Source organism: Epinephelus moara, chromosome 16 (assembly GCF_006386435.1).
Source record: "Epinephelus moara isolate mb chromosome 16, YSFRI_EMoa_1.0, whole genome shotgun sequence".
Classification (NCBI taxonomy): domain Eukaryota; kingdom Metazoa; phylum Chordata; class Actinopteri; order Perciformes; family Serranidae; genus Epinephelus; species Epinephelus moara.
Window position 1 is genome coordinate 47,076,309 of NC_065521.1, and position 20,325 is coordinate 47,096,633.

The following is a 20,325-nucleotide window of genomic DNA, read 5'->3' on the forward strand; positions in this document are numbered from 1 at the left end:
CCCACACAGACCGAGTCCCCCACACAGACCAAGTTTTCTACACTGACTGAGTCTTCTACACAGACTAAGTTCCCCACACAGACTGAGTCCCCCACACAGACTAAGTCTCCCACACAGACCAAGTATTCTACACAGACTGAGTCCCCCACACAGACCAAGTCTTCTACACAGACCAAGTCTTCTACACAGACTAAGTCTCCCACACAGACCGAGTCCCCCACACAGACCAAGTCTTCTACACAGACTGAGTCTTCTACACAGACCAAGTCCCCCACACAGACCGAGTCTTCTACACAGACTGAGTCTTCTACACAGACTAAGTCTCCCACACAGACCGAGTCTTCTACACAGACTAAGTCCCCCACACAGACTGAGTCTTCTACACAGACTAAGTCTCCCACACAGACCGAGTCCCCCACACAGACCAAGTCTTCTACACAGACTGAGTCTTCTACACAGACCAAGTCCCCCACACAGACCGAGTCTTCTACACAGACTGAGTCTTCTACACAGACTAAGTCTCCCACACAGACCGAGTCTTCTACACAGACTAAGTCCCCCACACAGACTGAGTCTTCTACACAGACTAAGTCCCCCACACAGACTGAGTCCTCTGGAGCGGCCCCAGGTTTGATCCCACCCTGTGGCCCTTTGGTTCGTGTCATGTCTCAGCCCCCTTCTTGTCAAACTCACTCTGTCTCATAACGAAGGTAAAAAGACCCCAAAAATAATCTATCACTAATCTATCAATAATAATCTATCATTAATCTTTACCTGTATGACAGTTCCATATTTGACGACATCTCCGTGGACCTTCTTGTTTTCTGTCTCGTTCTGTTTCTGCTCCAGGTTGGATGCATGCTGCAACACACACACACACACACACACACACACACACACACACACACACACAAGTCAGTGTATCTGGGTCTGTAATCAAACAATAACAAAGAACAGCTGATGATTATGTCAGAGTGTTGGTGATGACATCACATGTGTGCTGTTTGTGGACACACATGCGTGTGTTTACTGCAGGACGTGTTAGCTTTAGCTTAGCACAAACACTGGCAACAGAATCAAAGTGTTAGCCAGTTGTTAGCTTAGGATGTTAATATTTTAATCTGTCATGTGCTAGTCGTTCTTTTGTTACGTAGTGCCTCTGAAAATATAAAAGTCATGATCAGATGTCATTTAAACTGTTGATAGTTCAGATCAGTTATTAATTCAGTTTATTGTTAGCTTATTAGCATCTGCTAACAGAGGAGAGAATGTGGACGTTGTTAGGACTAACAGCTAATGTTAGCCTGGCTAGTGTTAGCCTGGCTAACGTTAGCCTGGCTAGTGTTAGCCTGGCTAACGTTAGCCTGGCTTATGTTAGCCAGGCTAATGTTTTTCTCTTTGAGTTTAACATGAAGCTAAGTCGAGTCATTTGAAGCTCCGCTCACATTACAAACAGGAAATCACATCTTTGTATTGTGTGTGTGTGTGTGTGTGTGTGTGTCTGTGTCAGTGTGTGTGCGTGTGTGTGTGTGTGTTACCTGAAGTTTCTGCAGCAGGACGACGTCAGCGATTTTGTCCTTCTCATGTTTCGCCTGTTTTGCTTTCCAGAACTGTTTCTGAGCCGAGTACCGACTCATGGGACACACCTTAAAGAGACAGTCTGAGGACAGACACCATGGGAACAACAGGACGGGACAGGATGGGACAGGACAGGACATGATGGAACGGGATGGGACAGGACAGCACAAAAAACAACACAACAGATGAGAAGAGAATAAAATGTGTTAATAAAGTTAAATTGAATCTGACAGTGTGAATCCATCATTCATTCATCAGAGACATCAGAGGACACCTGCAGGAGGACGGAGGCGTGTCTTTACATATTGTATTTATTTTATTCTGCACACTGAGGGGTTACATGGCGTCTCACTGTGGTCAGTTGGGGTGAATACATCCAGAGCTCCTATTGGTCGGTGGACCAGCGCCTGAGGCTAACTGGTTGTTTTGGTTTTTAGAGAATCAAACTGGTGAAACATCTAATGTCACAAAGCTTACGTTAGCTCCACCCCTTTAATACAGAGACACAAACTGTGGACTCAGTCTGTGTCTCTGTGGACTCAGTCTGTGTCTCTGTGGACTCAGTCTGTCTCTCTGTGGACACGTACATCTCTTTGTTCTGTGTCCTGTTGTGTCCATCAGAGGATAGAGGACACAGGACAGGATCAGAGGACAGGATGCGGGGACGGAGTTAAAGCAGAGAGGAGGTAAATATTGACTCTCCTCGAACAGCTCCTGAACGTTAACAACGTGACACAGTGCTACTGTGCGTCCGTCCCTCTCTCTCTCTGTGTGTGCTGAAGACAAATATGTCCCTGTGTGTAAGACAAACATGTCCATGTGTGTAAGACAAACATGTCCCTGTGTGTGAAGCAGTAAATGGACATTCAGGTTTAAAGACATCTTGACTTAAGGAAATAAGTTTTAAACACTCACAGAGTGTTTGTGCTTTCAGCTCAGAGTTTCATGTTTACATCAGACTGTCACTGATTCACTTTCACTCAGTCCATAACACAGACATCCACAGGTCCACAGGTCCACACGTCCACAGGTCCAAACGTCCACACCGACCAGCTGACAGGACGATAAAAACAGAACCTTTTGTTCCTAATTTTCTGATTTGTTTCTCACGTTTTTGTGTTTTGTTTAGATCTCAAGATGAAACGGTGACGTCACTGTCGGAGGACACAGGTTAGAGTCTAAATACTGTGAAGACATAAAATCATTAGTGTCTCCACTTCCTGTCACTGTGATAATAAAGTTATGACATCATGTGTTTAACCTGTGTCTCATACAGGTGGAGTATGACCTCATCACATGTAAATCAGTCCTTTAACAGACTGGTTACATGTCTCAGTCTCCATCTGTCCTCTGACTGGAGATCTGTCACTGTATGATGAAGAGTGATGAAGACTGATGAGACGTCTTCAGTCAAACAGTTTCTCTGATGTCATCACACCTCACTTCATCGTTAAAATAAATGTCAGCTGTTTGTTTGTTTAAATTTTCTGAGTTTTGTTTCTGGGACATTTTTTTAGTCCAAATCTGCGGCTGGGAACACAGAGGGGGGCGGAGCTATGTCACCTGCCCGTCTGTCTGTCTGCCTGCCTGTCTGTCAGTGTGACCCAGTTATAAACTAGTCCATCAGTGCCTCTGGACAGTCTCAGTTCAGATGGTCCAACATGTTGGACAGTGTCCTCAGCAGCAGCAGCAGCAGCAGCAGATGAACTCACATCATTTATATTTCATTAAAGCTCTCTGGAGCTTTTAACAGCTCCACTTGGTCCTTATGACAAAGAACTGACCCAGGACCAGGACCAGGACCAGGACCTGGTCTCCATCATGATCTAAACACTCCACATATTTAACCAACAGAAACACATCAGAGGAGCGGCACAAACGGGTTCATAGCCTACATGTTAAATCAGGAACAGACACCATAAATAATAAATGTGATGCTCATGGATCTGAGTCCAAACCCCCTCCAGTCTAATCAGGTCTAGTCCTGCTGGTCCCTCCAAAATAAACTATCCCCTCCACATGCACAACTAACTGTCTCTCTCTCTCTCTCTCTCTCTCTCTCTCTCTCTCTCTCTCTCTCTCTGGCGTATGGGCTTAGACCTTCAGCTCCGTTGAAGCAAACCAGTCTAGTGTGTCATTGTCCGGGTCAATTAGGCCACGATCACCATTCGGTGGCCGGTATATGGGGCAGCTGGTCATCATGTGTTCCACAGTCTGTAGTGGATCTCTGCATTCACAGTGGGCACTGTCCACGAGACCCCACCTCTGCATTGCTGCACCAAAGCGTCCCACGCCTGTCCTCAGGTGGTTGAGGATTGTCCACTGCTTTCGGGGCAGGTGCTGGCCAAGAACATCCGTGGGATCTTCGATGTAGTGGTGAAGCCTTGATAGTTCTGCTGCCTGCCACTGGTTCCTCCATCTTGCCTTGACCCAGGAAGCCTTGGTGGTGTCAGCTGATGTTGTGCAGAGCAGTACCTGGGCGTTTGTGGCAAAAGGGTGCTGGGACTTGAGGCACATTCGCTGTGGTGTCACTCATCTGTGCCTTTTGAGCGAGGGCCAGCATGGCTGCTTCTCGTCTGACCTCCGATAGAGCGATACCAGCGAGGACAGGCAGTTGGTTTGTTGGGGTGGCTCGTAGGCATCCAGAGACAGCCCGTAGGGCGGTGTTGAGGGCAGTGTCCAGCTTCTTCACATGGGAACTGCTTCACCAGACTGGAGCACAGTACTCTGCAGCGGGGAACACTAGGGCCTTGGTGGAAATGCACAGCATGTAGTACCGGCTAGGCGGCGTATCAGCGCAGCACAGGCGGTGGTCTTTGCCTTGACACTGTCCAGGTGTTGTTTAAAGGACAGTGTTCTGTCAAGCTTCACACCAAGGTACACGGGGGAGGGTTGGAACTGTAACCGGGCATCATCAACCATGATGGTCATTTTGCAGGTTGCTTCCTTGTTGTAGAGGTGGACAGTTCGTATCTAAAGAACTGGCGCCTCAAGCTCAGCATTGATAAGACTGTGTCAACAAACTGTTTCCTGCCATCACAGATAAAACAGCACAACGTCTCTGCATCTGGATTTTTATCATTAAAAAGACACAATAACAACTTTATAATGAAACAACCTCAAGATGTGTGAACAGATATGATTCAACTGAAACTGCTCAGTAAAGACATTTCAGATATTAAACAGTCGCTGTGAGAACAATGACAACTTCCTGTCCTGCAGCCAGTTAAACCTGCTGCCCTTCAGATTTAACTTCAGTAGAATCAACTTAAAACTGCTCCATCAGAAAAACACTGGTTGTTACCAAATATTTAAAAATACAGACTGTTTCAGATCTGACTGAAACACCTCCTGATATAAAACCTGCACCTGTATGCGTGACATCTCACACACACAAACACACACACACACACACACACACACACACACACACACTGTACCTCTGAACTTCTTGGGAGGATTCTCCAGATCTCCAGCAGCCGGTTCGACCACACAGCGGTCATCTACCAACCTGCAGACAAACACCACAGAAGAAGAAGAGATGTCTGTTAGAGATGCCAGAGGAGACGAGGAGATGAGGAGACGAGGGGACAAGGGGAGAGGAAGGAGGAGGTAGAGAGGAGAGGACAGGGAGGAAGAGGAGGACCAGACTGAGGAGGACGACCGAAGGAAAGAGGAGAAACGTTATACATATATATGTATACATATACACATATATATGTATATTATATGTGTATATGTACAGACACACACATACATATACACATATATATGTATTAGGGCTGCCACTAACGATTATTTTCATTGACGACTAATCTGTCGATTATTTCTTCGATTAGTCGACTAATCATTTAATCGAAAATGTGTTAAAATGTTGAAAAATGTTGGTCTGTCTCACCCAAACCCCAAAATTGCGTCATCTAATGTCTTGTTTCGTACTCACACCAAAGGGTATTAGTTCACTGTCACGGGAGAGTGTGTAAAGATGCCAATATTTGAACGTAAGAAGCTGCAATAAGAGTATTTTGGGTACTTTTATAGTGCTTTTCTATGAAAAATGACTCAAACCGATTAGTCGACTACTAAAATAGTCACCGATTATTTCAATAGTCGATTAGTCATCGATTAGTCGACTAATCGTGGCAGCCCTAATANCACCAGTTAACCTAGTCCCCAATCTGCATGTCTTTGGACTGTGGGAGGAAGCCGGAGTGCCCGGAGAGAACCCACGCTGACACGTGGAGAGCATGCAAACTCCGCACAGAAGGGCTCCCACATATATATACATATATTCAGTTATATGTTTATGTGTCTGTTTGTTCAGTTTGAGATGCTTTAATGACCCTGTGAGTGTTTCCTGCCTCAATTTAATAACACATGGTGTCAGGACCAGGTTCTGACTGCAGATCTCTGACACACATTAACACATCTGTCAGAGACCGAGGTGGATGACTCCAGTCACATGACCTGCACATGTGTGACTTCTCTGACCTCCGGTCAAAGAGGCGACTGCTGACCACCAACAGCTCACCTCTGATTTCACTGTCACAGACACATCAGCAGCCATTTTCATCTTTAGGCTGGTCGACATATTGATCTCCAAATCACACAAACACCAGAGGAGCATCAGGATCAGAACCTTCATCTGATCAGGAGGATTAAAGAGGTTAAAACCTTTGTTACAGTCAGACTGAGCCGACATGGAGTCCCACACAAACATGACGACAGCATCAAACCACAGCAGAGAAATCTCACATATCTCAGACTACATGACATCACACGGAGCGTTAACGAGGCAGCGACAGTTTGTCACGTGAGTGAAGCAGCTCCTGATTTATTCTCAGTGTCACATCATTCAGTTTAACCTGCAGACTGATCCAGGGTCAGAGTTCACTCTTACACAGATGACACTGTCTTTTATTCCTCTTCATGACGTCACGCTGAGTCTACAGTGATCACTGAACCTGCTCCATCACCTGAACCTTCTCCCTCACCTGAACCTTCTCCCTCACCTGAACCTGCTCCATCACCTGAACCTTCTCCATCACCTGAACCTTCTCCCTCACCTGAACCTGCTCCATCACCTGAACCTGCTCCATCATCTGAACCTTCTGGGCGGCGTCCTGTTCCACTGTCCAGACACACTGTTACGACACAGTTCATCACTCAGCGTTCAGACACTGCAGACGGTACCAGGACAAATCATCACTGACTTTAATAAGCACACTGTCTCACCTGCAGCTGCAGTGTTAATGTTTATTTACTCATAAATGTCTTTTATGATTTAATGACAGGTAATTTTTCTTTGATGTGACAGGAAACTGATGATCTGAATAGGTGCTGCTCAGATAAAACAAACTGTCTGAATCCGTCTCATTTTTCAACATTTTCTGATATTTAACAGAAACGACGGATCAATGAATCAGGAAAATAATTATCATAATGAAAATGATCATTGGTTACAGTCCTGCTCTCGACATCATCACAACAGCTGGGACAAACATTAAAAGTACAGTTCACAGGATCAGAGCATCAACATGCATCTTGTCTTCTGACAGGACGTCACATGTTATGATGCATTAGAGGAACGCAGTGGTGAGTCAGGGTGGTGCGAGGTGACAGAGCAGATACAGATCAGGTGTTAGATTAAACACATGAACTGTAAAGAGGAAACAGCACTGAGCTGCTGTCTGTGGTCACTCTTCCTCCTCCTCCTCCTCCTTTATTTATACACTTTGCCTCTGACTCATCATGTTTCCACTCTGTTCACAAATTCATTCACACTGAGACATAAACTGTGAACTGCAGCTCCACCCACAGCCAATCAGGATGGCCGCCCTATCTGATGAACCACGCTCCCAAAAAATTCATCTTCATTCATATACATTTATATCTAGGAAAGAACATTATGATTCATCAAGTCAGTAAACACAGAATCACCTGACCAGACAATATCAATAATCAATACTATGTCATATATAAACTACAATTACCGGCCCACGGTCGTATGACTCCGCCCACCAGCCCACCCTGTGGTTGTATGACTCCGCCCACCAGCCCACCCTGTGGTTGTATGACCCCGCCCACCAGTCCACCCTGTGGTCGTATGACTCCGCCCACCAACCCACCCTGTGGTTACATGACTCCGCCCACCAGCCCACCCTGTGGTTACATGACTCCGCCCACCAGCCCACCCTGTGGTCACATGACTCCGCCCACCAGTCCACCCTGTGGTTGTATGACTCCGCCCACCAGTCCAGTGTCAACTGACAGTCTCCATCCGTGTCAGTGAAAACATGGATGCTTCACACACAGAAGATCTATACAATCAGCACAGCCAACCAATCCAGTATCTGACCAAATGTCTCCCCTTCTGTTCCTGAGATTTATGACCTTTGACCTTTCAACCTTCATTATTTTATCCTGTTAGACATCTGTGTCAAGTTTGGTCAGAATTAGTGAATTAATTCTTCAGTTGTCGACAAAAGTAAAAAGTAAAGCTGCAGCAGCTTCTTCTGTCACAAACTGATTCAATCATCAGATAATGTCGTCTCACATCGATCAAAGACTCCTGAATCAGGATATTGCTAAATATCATATTGCTGTTCAAAGAATTTTTATGATATGATATCGTGATAAAAACTGGTGATTCACACTCCTACTCATTGGCAGATTAATCAGCAGCACAGAGTCTGTGGCAGCCAGTCAGTTAGCTGCTGAACGAGATGTTCAGCAGCTAAGAGCTGCTAACAATGGCTAAAAGCAGCTAACAGCAGCTAACACCAGGGGCCTGTTGTTCGAAAGTAGAATTAACCAATCCAGGATAAGTGGAAAAGCGAGGCTGGACAAATTCCCCTAAGTCCATCCTGGCTTAATTGGTTGTTCAAACGCCAAGCCAGGCTGAGGAGGCGCGGCTTTGTCAAGCCAGGTGTAACTTATTCAGGTGGTTGTGCGTCCATGGCTTTCTTAAATAGACCCCGAGATCGATCACAGATTCACCGATGCAGCAATGGAGAGGACGCGTGCCGCATACTTCTCACCCAGTGAGCAGCGTCTCATTATGTACACTTATGAAGAGGTAAAACATATAATCATGAAGAAAGGAAACACTGCAGCGATAATAAAGCAGAGAGAGAGCGCGTGGCAAACAATTGCGGACCGACTGATTGTGTAAGTAATCTAAAAATATACACTTGATGCGCAAATGAATCTGTCATAATTACAATTAAAGTTCCTTCCACAAATTAACAGTTGTACACTTCACCTTAAAGGTGAGCAGTGGAAGTTAAGCAACTGCTGATTTCACACCAGCAGAAGAGCTCGCCCTGGATCAGAACCGAGCAGGCCGATGATGGAGGACGGAGGGGGGGAAACCGCCCTCTTCATACAAGGTACATTATTCCAGTATACTGTACATGGAATCAATCATTTTATTCATTCATTAATCAACCATTGGTGTTATGTGGACTGTCTGACTTTGGATTGTCTTGCAGTGTAATACAAATTGACAAATTAAAAGAAAAACCTTAAGGAAATTGGACTTAGAAATTAAGAATCTAGAGAAAGAAGGAAGTGATTTTAATGCACATTGTAAGCATGATGCAATGTATTAATCAATGTTATTTCTCTCTTTCTCTCCCCAGCTCCAATCAGACAGTGACTGATCACATTATTTGTCATACTTTTTTTAAGCACATTTTTAGTTAAAATAGTTGCCTTAATAAGGTGTTTTGTTAAAATAGTTACCTTAATAAGGTGTTTTGTTAAAATAGCTGCCTTAAAATAGTTGCCTTTTTGCAGTTCTTATTAAATAGCTGCTCATAGCAGGGTTGTTGAAAATAGCTGCTTTTTGCAGTTTCATTAAATAGCTGCTTATATCAGGATTGTATTCATGTTTTGTTTTTATAAAAAGTATAAATCGCTTAAGATAAAAGCAAGTCATCAGAGGGAGCAGAGAGCACTGGCAGATGTCAAGCTCCAGTGTGAAAAGAGAAAGCTGCAGGACATGGAGCTTGACAGACAAAAGAAAGACCTTAAGGAAACTGGACATGGAAATTAAGAAACTACAGAAAGAAGTAAGTGACTTTAATGCACACTGTAAGCATGACTGTGATGCAATGTATTAATCAATATTATTTCTCTCTTTCTCTCCCCAGCTCAAAGCAGACAGTGAGTGATTACAGTATTTTTCATTTAAATAAAATGAGGTCAAAAAATATTGTGGTTTCATCTTAATGTTTTCATTCATTGATGTAAAGTACACTGGAATTGTGTTAATGCCAAATACACCTACTTGTATGTTTATTCCAACAATTAATCCTTTTATTGGTAAGGATATGTGCATGTCAAATTATGTTTGGGCTATGACAAAAAGAATGTTTTAAATGTTAAATGTTTTTTTTTTTTTTTATTATTGTAGGCTTAATGTATTTTGTTAAAAAATGAGGCAAATACGTACATAAGAACATGAAATGACGGTAAAACACATTGATTTCCGATCGCAGTGACAGCTGACTGGACAGATAAGGCACCAGGCTAAACTAAGCCTGGTTGTTAGCCTNAACACCAGCATACAACAGCTAACAACCGCAAACACCAGCTAACACCAGCATACAACAGCTAACAACAGCTAACAGCTGCTAACAGCAACATACAACAGCTAACAACCGCAAACACCAGCTAACACCAGCTAACAGCAACATACAACAGCTAACAACCGCAAACACCGGCTAACACCAGCATACAACAGCTAACAACAGCTAACAGCAACATACAACAGCTAACACCAGCATACAACAGCTAACAACAGCTAACAGCAGCTAACAGCAGCATACAACAGTTAACGGCAGCTAACATCCGCATACAACAGCTAACAACCGCAAACACCAGCTAACACCAGCATACAACAGCTAGCAACCGCAAACACCAGCTAACACCAGCATACAACAGCTAACAAAAGCTAACAGCAACATACAACAGCTAACAGCAGCTAACACCAGCATACAACAGCTAACAACAGCTAACAGCAGCTAACACCAGCATACAACAGCTAACAGCAGCTAACATCCGCATACAACAGCTAACAACCGCAAACACCAGCTAACACCAGCATACAACAGCTAACAACCGCAAACACCAGCTAACAGCAGCATACAACAGCTAACAGCAGCTAACAAAAGCTAACAGCAACATACAACAGCTAACAGCAGCTAACACCAGCATACAACAGCTAACAACAGCTAACAGCAGCTAACACCAGCATACAACAGCTAACAACAGCTAACAGCAGCATACAACAGCTAACAACAGCTAACAGCAGCTAACAGCAGCATACAACAGCTAACAGCAGCTTTCAACAGCTAGCAGTAGCATACAACAGCTAACATCAGCACAGAGCAGCTAACAACAGCTAACAACAACCAACAGCAGCTAACAGCAGCTAACAACAGCCAACAGCAGCTAACAGCAACAAACGTTAGCACGAAGCTCACAGCCACAGCAGAGAGCAGGAAGTGGCAGCTGATTGGTTCAGATTGACTGAAGGTTCTTTGGTGTTGATCATGTGTTTATGTGACTGAGACGTTAATTCATCAGAGACGTAACGACCGCTCTGCTGACACCTCTGATGTCATCTGTGTTTATACAGCAGGGGGAGGGGCTCCAGTGTGTCATCGAGCAGACTTTTAGCTCTGCCCACAAAGTCCTGGACACAGACATGATGAAAATAGTTTAACTCCACAGATCAGTCTGACACACACACTCTGTTTTCTGACATGAAACGTGTTCACACAGAAATCTGACTCAATTTCACAAAATTATTTTAGTTAACGAATCAGTGTGAGAAAATAAAAATACACTAACTGAAGTAAATAAACTCTGAGACTGATGTCAGTAACATGACACCGTGTGTGTGTGTGTGTGTGTGTGTGGTCATCAGAGTGAATCTCTCCTATCATCACACACACACACCTGTCCTGCTGTATGGCTGAATGAACAGGTGATGGTGCTCGCTGCAGGAAGTTTAGACCTGGACTTTTATTGTGAAAGAACCACCTGGACTTTCACAGTAAAGGTCCTGTTGCGTCCGAGTGAGGACACCTGTCTCACAGAGACGAACTGAGAGGACACCTGTCTCACAGAGAGGACACCTGTCTCACAGAGGACACCTGTCTCGCAGAGACAACCCGAGAGGACACCTGTCTCACAGAGATGAACTGAGAGGACACCTGTCTCACAGAGAGGACACCTGTCTCACAGAGGACACCTGTCTTGCAGAGACAACCCGAGAGGACAGAGATGAACTGAGAGGACACCTGTCTCACAGAGAGGACACCTGTATTACAGTGACAACATGAGAGGACACCTGTCTCACAGAGGACACCTGTCTCACAGAGAAGACACCCGTCTCACAGAGAGGACACCTGTATCACAGAGATGAACTGAGAGGACACCTGTCTCACAGAGAGGACACCTGTCTCACAGAGGACACCTGTCTTGCAGAGACAACCCGAGAGGACAGAGATGAACTGAGAGGACACCTGTCTCACAGAGGACACCTGTCTCACAGAGAAGACACCCGTCTCACAGAGAGGACACCTGTATTACAGAGCAAACCCGAGAGGACACCTGTCTCACAGAGATGAACTGAGAGGACACCTGTCTCACAGAGGACACCTGTCTCACAGAGATGACACCTGTATTACAGTGACAACATGAGAGGACACCTGTCTCACAGAAGACACCTGTCTCACAGAGGACAGCTGTCTCAGAGAGGACACCTGTCTCACAGAGAAGACACCTGTCTCACAGAGGACAACTGTCTCAGAGAGACGACCTGAGAGGACACCTGTCTCACAGAGGACACCTGTCTCACAGAGAAGACACCTGTCTCACAGAGAAGACACCTGTCTCACAGAAGACAGCTGTCTCAGAGAGACGACCTGAGAGGACACCTGTCTCACAGAGGACACCTGTCTCACAGAGAAGATACCTGTCTCACAGAAGACAGCTGTCTCAGAGAGATGACCTGAGAGGACACCTGTCTCACAGAGAAGACACCTGTCCCACAGAGACGACTGGCCGTGACACTATTTGAATGACTGAGTCATGTTTTTGCATCGTGGCTCAGTCGAGGTCACGACGGCCGATCACACGCCAAAACCACAGCCTGTAAACAAATCAGCTGACTGACAGAGATCATGGAGGAACCGCCCTTCATACACCTGAGATCATCATCATCTTCATCATCATCATCATCATCATCATCATTGTCATTATCATTATCATCATCATCATTCAAAGAACTGAACCCAGAGGACAGACAGTAATGGAGGTCATGTGGTTGTTTCTAAATCATCTGGTCCTGTCTCACACACACACACACACACACACAGCATGCTAACGTTAGCATAACTGAATCAGTCTCTTGTTCTGTTTGTAGTTCAGTTCAGATTATTAAAGGGTCAATAATTTGTTCTTTTTTTTCACTTTATCTTTCTTGTTTCTGTCGCCCTTCTCTTCTCTTCTCTTCTCTTCTCTTCTCTTCTCTTCTCTTCTCTTCTCTTCTCTTCTCCGGTTCCGGTGAGTGTGAACGTGAGTGGTGGTGGTGTGCGAGTGGCGCGGAGTTTTGAATGGTTTGCTGTCCCTGCTTTTCGACTTTTGGAGTTTTTCTCGATTGCTAAGACACATTTCTGGAAAGCTGCTCTCATTTTCTCTAAACTGTGAACACAAAACCCAATTTTCAAGCTACATTTACAAAACCTCAGACTCTTCTTGCAAAACCAAACTTTCACCTCAAAACAGTTCAATCTGTGCTCAAAACTGAACTATGTTGTCAAATCGTGCTCCGAGTCAATCAAAATTAAAAACACTACTGAGCAGTCACTAAACACTACATAGAAAAATAGAAAACACAAAGCTCAGGACATGAAGCTGTAGAAATAAATGTTTATTGTTCACTGTAGGCTAAATGCATGTTGCAAAACAAAAAANAGCCCAGCAGTAGAGAAACCCCGTCATGCTGCTCAACAGCCAGTTAAATTGTTAAACGGCCTACTCATAACTATGCTGTGTTAAGAGTTAGCAAGCACAATGAAAATAAACTATCAACCAAACTTGATTCATATCTGACCCAGGTAGACTGCAGTTCATCACTTCTTACCTGAAGTTCAAGTTCCCCTCCAGTCGCACCGCCTGTGCCGTCGTCATATAATGCGGCGGCCGCGGAAGAAGCTCCGCCATAGCCAGCAAACATCTGTGTTATTTTAACACATTTGGCAGCATCTTCCTAAAGGGCTTGTCTCTTTTTCTCTTATTTTTTCCGCACCTCCTTTGAGTTTCTTCTCTATTTTGTCAATCTCCTCTCTCTCTGTATGATTGATTGACTGGCAGCCGAGGCCAAAGTGGGAGGGGGCATCGGCCCTCGGCTGTAATTGGTCCAGCCCAGAATCAATCATGACTAATGGGCCGATTTACCAGTTTTGTGTACCAATAGGTATCATGACATGATTATAAAAAAAATAAATAAATAAAAAGGCCCGGCCCAAAATTACCATCGAACCATCATTGAATGGTCCCGTGTCAGGTGAGGCTGCAGTCAGCCTGAGCAGCGCTGACAGTCCACAGCCTGAGGAGACTGTGGAGGAGGCCCCTTCAACAGTTTCTGCAGGTGGAGGTGAGGCTGTGGGGGGCTGTGACAGTGAACAGATTATGGAGGCTGTTTTCAGCAGCCAGGCATCAGGTAGAGGAGAGGATGCAGAATGGGACTCAGAGTCGGATACTGTGTCAGTCAGTGAGGTGTCCAACAGGAACACAGATCTATATTCCTTTGAGGAAATAAACACTTTTCTAGACCAAACTTTTCACAGATCTGTGAAAGTTAATGATTATTTTAGTGACACCAAAAAGTTCATCAGATCAGTGGGAGTGCTGAAGAGATCTGTTGGTGTGGACCGATTGGATGAAAGGAAGCGTTTTCGCCTCAAGAAACATATCACAACACTGAGAAAGGTATCTAAAGGCAAAACTGTTAGAAAGATTAAAGTTAGGTAAGATGATCATGTATCACCTGGTGTTCTTTTTCATACACTGTTCTTTACTGCTTTCCTCTCTTCTGTCTCTCTTCTTTAACCCCCATATGCAGAGCAGCACTATAGGGTCTATTAACATTAATGGTGGGAGAGATAAACATAAAAGAGCCCTAGTCAGTGAGATTGTTTCACAGAAAAAGATAGATGTGCTGTTCTTACAGGAAACTCATAGTGACCAGGCAGATGAGGTAGACTGGGGTTTATGGTGGGAGGGTCCACACGTCCTGAGTCATGGCACAAGTGTCAGTGCAGGGGTAGCCATCCTCTTCAGAGCAACTGCCAATGCAGTCATTCTCTCTGTTAGCGAGGTGGTCAAGGGTCGGCTGCTGATTGTCAGGGCAGAGATGGACGGCTTAGTATTGTGTTTTGTTAATATTTATGCTCCCAACCAGGGCTCTGACAGAGTGGGGCTTTTTACAAAAATACAGTCTGAACTCAGGAACTACAATCAGGACCATGTCATTCTTGGCGGTGATTTCAACTGTACAGTTGATTTCACTCAGGACAGAACCAATGAAGAGCCACACCCACAGTCCTCCCAGTGTTTAAAACAAACTATTACTGACTTAGATCTGTTTGATACCTGGAGACTCAAACACCCACACACCCGTCAGTACACATGGATACGGATCAGAAACAACAGGGTCAGTGCAGCCAGACTAGATAGGTTTTACATCTCACAAAATCTCAACACCAGATTAGTCAGCAGTACCATAACCCCGGTTGGTTTCACTGACCACCACCTAGTCAGTATAAACTTGACAATTTCATCAGGTGAGAGGGCCAAATCTTACTGGCATTTCAACAATAAACTCTTACAAGACAGCACTTTTTGTCAGAGCTTTGGGAATTTCTGGAGACACTGGCAGACAAAGAAAAGCAGCTTTAGCTCTTTAAAGCAATGGTGGGAGGTTGGCAAAGCTCAAACTCGTGTGTTCAGTCAGCAGTACACGTCACACTCTACTGCTGAAATCAAGGCAGCAGTACAAAACCTTGAAGCCAGCATCAGTACCATCGAGAAGGGGATCAGGAGAGACTCCGATCCCACTGCTAGTGACCTGCTGCAGCAGAAGAAGAAGGAACTGAGCGCTTTTCTGCAAGAGAGGGTGAAGGGAGCTTTGGTCCGATCACGTTTCCTCCAGTTGAAGGACATGGATGCCCCGAGCTCCTTCTTCTTCAACTTGGAGCGGAACGCGGTGCAGAGGAAGCAGATGGCCTGTCTGAAGCTCCCTGGAGGGAGACTGACTGCGGATCAGAATGAAATGAGGGCTCACGCAATTGACTTTTACACCAGCCTATTTAAAGCTGAACCGTGTAGCGCTGAGAACCGCAAAGAGCTTCTGGAGAGCCTTCCTCAGCTCAGTTCGGAGGAGAGAGCTGCCCTGGACTGTGGGCTAACTCTCGAAGAGTTGACAATGGCCATTAACCAGATGCCTTCTGGACGGGCACCAGGGATTGACGGTCTCTCCACTGACTTCTATAAGCGGTTCTGGAACATTATTGGCACCGACCTACACGAGGTAGTACAGGAATGTTTCAGAACTGGATCTCTTCCGGTTTCTTGCCAGCGGGCAGTCCTTTCCCTGCTGCCTAAGAAGGGGGACCTGACATTACTTAAGAACTGGAGGCCAGTGGTCCTCCTCTGTACGGACTATAAGGTGCTTTCCAGAGCCTTATCTAATAGACTAAAAGACTTTCTGGGAAAAATTGTAAGTACAGACCAATCATACTGTGTGCCAGAGAGATCAATCATGGACAATATTTTTCTTATCAGGGATGTACTTGATTTATGTAAAATTTATAATGTCAATGTTGGGATTGTGTCACTGGATCAAGAGAAGGCTTTTGATAGGGTGGATCACTCATATCTCTTTGCTGCACTTAGAGGTTTTGGGTTTGGTGATGGGTTTTTGTCTTGGGTGAGTTTACTGTACAGTGGAGCACAGTGTATGGTGAAGATGGGGGCGGGGCTGAGTCGGCCAATTCCTGTACAGCGAGGCATAAGACAGGGTTGCCCTATCTCAGGGCAACTGTATAGCCTAGCCATTGAGCCCTTGCTGTGCAGGCTGAGAGAGCGCCTCATTGGTCTGTCTTTCCCTGGGATTGTAAGTGTACCTCGTGGCTTGCCCACTGTATCTGCTTATGCAGACGATGTTAATGTTTTTGTAAGCAGCCAGGATGATGTTAAATGTCTGCAGGACACCCTTTGTGCCTATGAAAAGGCCTCATCTGCAAGAGTGAACTGGGCTAAGAGCGAGGCCTTGCTCATAGGGCAGTGGAGGGATCAGGCAGTGCCCAGTCTGCCTGGAGGACTTAGGTGGGGAAAAGAGGGACTAAAAGTTTTGGGGGTGTTTCTGGGCTCTGAAGGGTTCCAAAGAAAAAACTGGGAGGGAGTGAAGGAGAAAGTGTGTGCTCGGTTGTCTAAGTGGAAATGGTTGCTACCTCAGCTGTCGTATAGGGGAAGAGTTCTGGTCGCTAATAACTTGGTCACCTCGACTCTGTGGCACAGACTTGTCACTCTGACACCTCGAAGGGGTCTGATAGAGGACATCCAGAAGGACATCCTCAACTTCTTCTGGTCGGGCAAGCACTGGATCCGGTCAGCTGTTCTTCACCTGCCTGTGGCTGAAGGGGGACAGGGACTGAATGACATTCAGTCCAAAATTGCTTCCTTTAGACTGAGAACTGCTCAGAGGCTGCTGTATGACTGTTGCCCCAGCTGGTGTGATACGGCTCGCCTGCTGCTGAGGAGAACAGGACAGTTGGGCTACGACAGGCAGCTTTTCCTCCTGGAGCAAGAGACCGTGGACTTTACAGATGTAACACCATTTTACAGCTCTGTGTTGCAGGCTTGGTGGATTTTTAAGACTGCACGGGACACAAATGTGCCCCCGGGCATGTGGCTTTTTGAAGAGCCATTGTTCTACAACACCTTTATTAAGACCCGTACACTGCAGTCTGCCAGCCTGAGAGCCAGTCTTCGAATAGCTGGCTGCACCAAACTGGGTCACCTTATGAAGATGACGTCCACAGCTATGGAAGCCCTGATGGAGAGAAGCAACATCAGCTCTGTCAGGCTCATCAACAGAGTGGTGGAGGAAGTCTGTGCAGCCCTGCCACAGCCACTGAGAGTGTTTGTAGAAAACAATGCTCTGTCTGACCAATGGGATGATGAGTGTGAGTACAGTTTCCCCTCTCTCTCCATAACCCCAGCTGTGGGGGAGTGGCAAGAGGGTGAGGGTCAGCTGCTTTCCTTACAAACCCCTCGTCTAAACAGCTTTGAGGTGGTGGGAAAAAAGGCAGTCTACGAAGTCTGCGTTAAGGTTCTGAACCTGCGCTCTCTGGCAGGGCTGAAGGAGTCGAGGTGGGCTGAGTTCTTTGGCCCAGACATTTCCCCGAAAGGCAGCTGGCGGTCCCTGTACAAGATCCCCTTGGAGAAGCGTACAGCTGACCTCCAGTGGAGGGTCGTACATGGGGCAATAGCTACGAACAGATACAGAGCACACCTTGATCCGGAGCTAGTAGTTTCTGTTTGCACACAGAGACTCTCTTTCATTTGTTTGTTGAGTGTCCTCGGCTGTCACAGCTCTTTGACCTTTTAAGGAGTTGGTTGCATGGTCTGGGGGAGGCCTTTTCCTTTCCACTGTTCATTTTTGGCCCAAAATACAGTGCTAAAAACAAAAAGGTACACACTTTGATAAACTTTCTGCTGGGCTCTGCCAAGTTGGCTATCTGGCTGACTCGCAGGAACCGGACTCAGGGTGCCGGCAGTGTGGAGCCGGTGCCGGTCTTAGAAGGACTTTTGAAATCCCGGCTCAGAGTGGAATATTGTTACTGTCAATCTGTGGACAATTTACAGGACTTTAAAGAAAGATGGACTGTTGGGGGTGTCCTGTGCTCTGTGACAGGGAATGGAGAGCTGGTATGTCATTTCTGAGTAGTTGTTTAACGTTTACTGTGTCTGGCAGACTGTTTATTCAGGAGCNAATTTACAGGACTTTAAAGAAAGATGGACTGTTGGGGGTGTCCTGTGCTCTGTGACAGGGAATGGAGAGCTGGTATGTCATTTCTGAGTAGTTGTTTAACGTTTACTGTGTCTGGCAGACTGTTTATTCAGGAGCAGTTTTTCTCTGGTTTTGTTTTTTATTTTTCTTGATTTGAACTAAATGGTTTTCAGTCATTGCTGAAATGATTTAATAAAGGGACTTGAAAACCAAACCTCTTCTCCTCTCTTCTCTTCTCTCCCTCCTCTTCTCCTCTTCTCTTCTCTTTCCCTCCTCCTCATCTTCTCTTTCCCTCCTCTTCTCTTTTTTCTTTTCTTCTGTTGTCTGTCTTTAAAATGTTTCCTTCTTCTCCTCCTGTCTAACATTTTTAACTCCTCCTCATCATCACTTCATCTTTCTTTACTTTCTGTTTTCTTTCTGTTATTACTTTTGTCTCCTTCTTGTCCGTCCACACTTTGTCCCAAAGTCTTTACTCTCCAAAAATGTCCTCACTTTTCCTTCTATTCTACCTCCGTTGTGCCCTTTCTTTCACCTCTCCTCCATTCTTCTTCTCCTCCTCATCCTGTCTCCTCCTCCTCCTCCTGTCTCCTCCTCCTATTTCTGTCTTATCCTCCTCCCCCTCCTCCTCCTCTCGTCCGTCTTTTGTCTTTTAAATGTCTTCACTTTCCAAAACATGTTTCCATTTTCCAAAACATTCTCTTAATTGTGTCCTCCTGTGTCTCTTTGTTGTCCTCTTCCTGTCTCTTTCTTTCTTTAGAAGAGTTTTCCGACCGCCCACAGAGTCAGCCGTCCGTCACTCACACAGCCGTCAGCTCCTTTGTGTGTGTGTGTGTGCCAGGTGTGTCCCAGGTGTGTGCTCCATTCAGAGGACACACACTGTCTCAGGTATGTTGACTCAGTGACTAACGGGTTGTTCAGCTGGCGTGTTTTGTACAGATCACATCATCAACATCTGTCTCAGCTCTCGGTTAACGAGCTCTCAGTTAGCGAGCCGTCAAACAGCTCATCATCAGCTGGTTGTCCTTTCTCTGTGTCTGTCTTTTGTCCTCACTGGGTCTATCCAGTGAGGACTGACCCTCCTCTGTAAAACTGCCTATAGAGGAGGGTCTGTGTGTTCAGCAGGTCCAAGGAGTTGACAACTTTTCCTTGGTCACAAAACACCTACAGAGCTGATTGTTTAAATCCACCTCAGTCTGTTTCCATGGTAACCTCTTCCTCTTCTTCTCTGGTTCCTGCTGTTTTACATCAGCTGAAGGTGGCAGGAAGGTGTTAATGATAAAAACACAGCTCAGCTCAGCAGCGCCACCACTGGTCAAAACCTCCACAGAGCAGCTTTAAGATAATTTTTTAAGTCCGTCTTCTCTCGTGCTCAAACTAACGAGTTTCACAACGACTGATTCATTAAATTTGTTTCACTGCTCAATAAGAAAAAAGTTAAAAGGAAGAAAATTTGTTTATATATCGGTCACTCATATATAAATAATAATAAACAATAGTTGATGAAGCAGTAAACACTGTCATTATCACACCCTCACTGTGACCTCGTCACGTGTCCACGTTTGGTCATGGACTTTCCACGTCCACATATGACGTCCAAGGTACCCTGGGTGTGTTGGTTGTTGACGTTCTGGGACGCTGTGTCAACTTCAGCCTGT

The 20,325-nt window shown here is 45.5% G+C and overlaps 1 protein-coding gene across 1 annotated transcript in view; it reads right to left on the minus strand.

Moving 5' to 3' along the window:
• The window catches only part of itpr3 (inositol 1,4,5-trisphosphate receptor, type 3), a 134,000-nt gene that overhangs the window by 97,526 nt on the left and 16,149 nt on the right, over positions 1 to 20,325 (minus strand). The window contains exons 2-4 of the mRNA XM_050064274.1: positions 5,019 to 5,089; positions 1,539 to 1,660; positions 775 to 861 (exon numbers count right to left, since the gene is read on the minus strand). Coding sequence (XP_049920231.1) covers positions 775 to 861; positions 1,539 to 1,660; positions 5,019 to 5,089 — 280 coding nt within the window. The remainder of the gene's footprint in view (positions 1 to 774; positions 862 to 1,538; positions 1,661 to 5,018; positions 5,090 to 20,325) is intronic.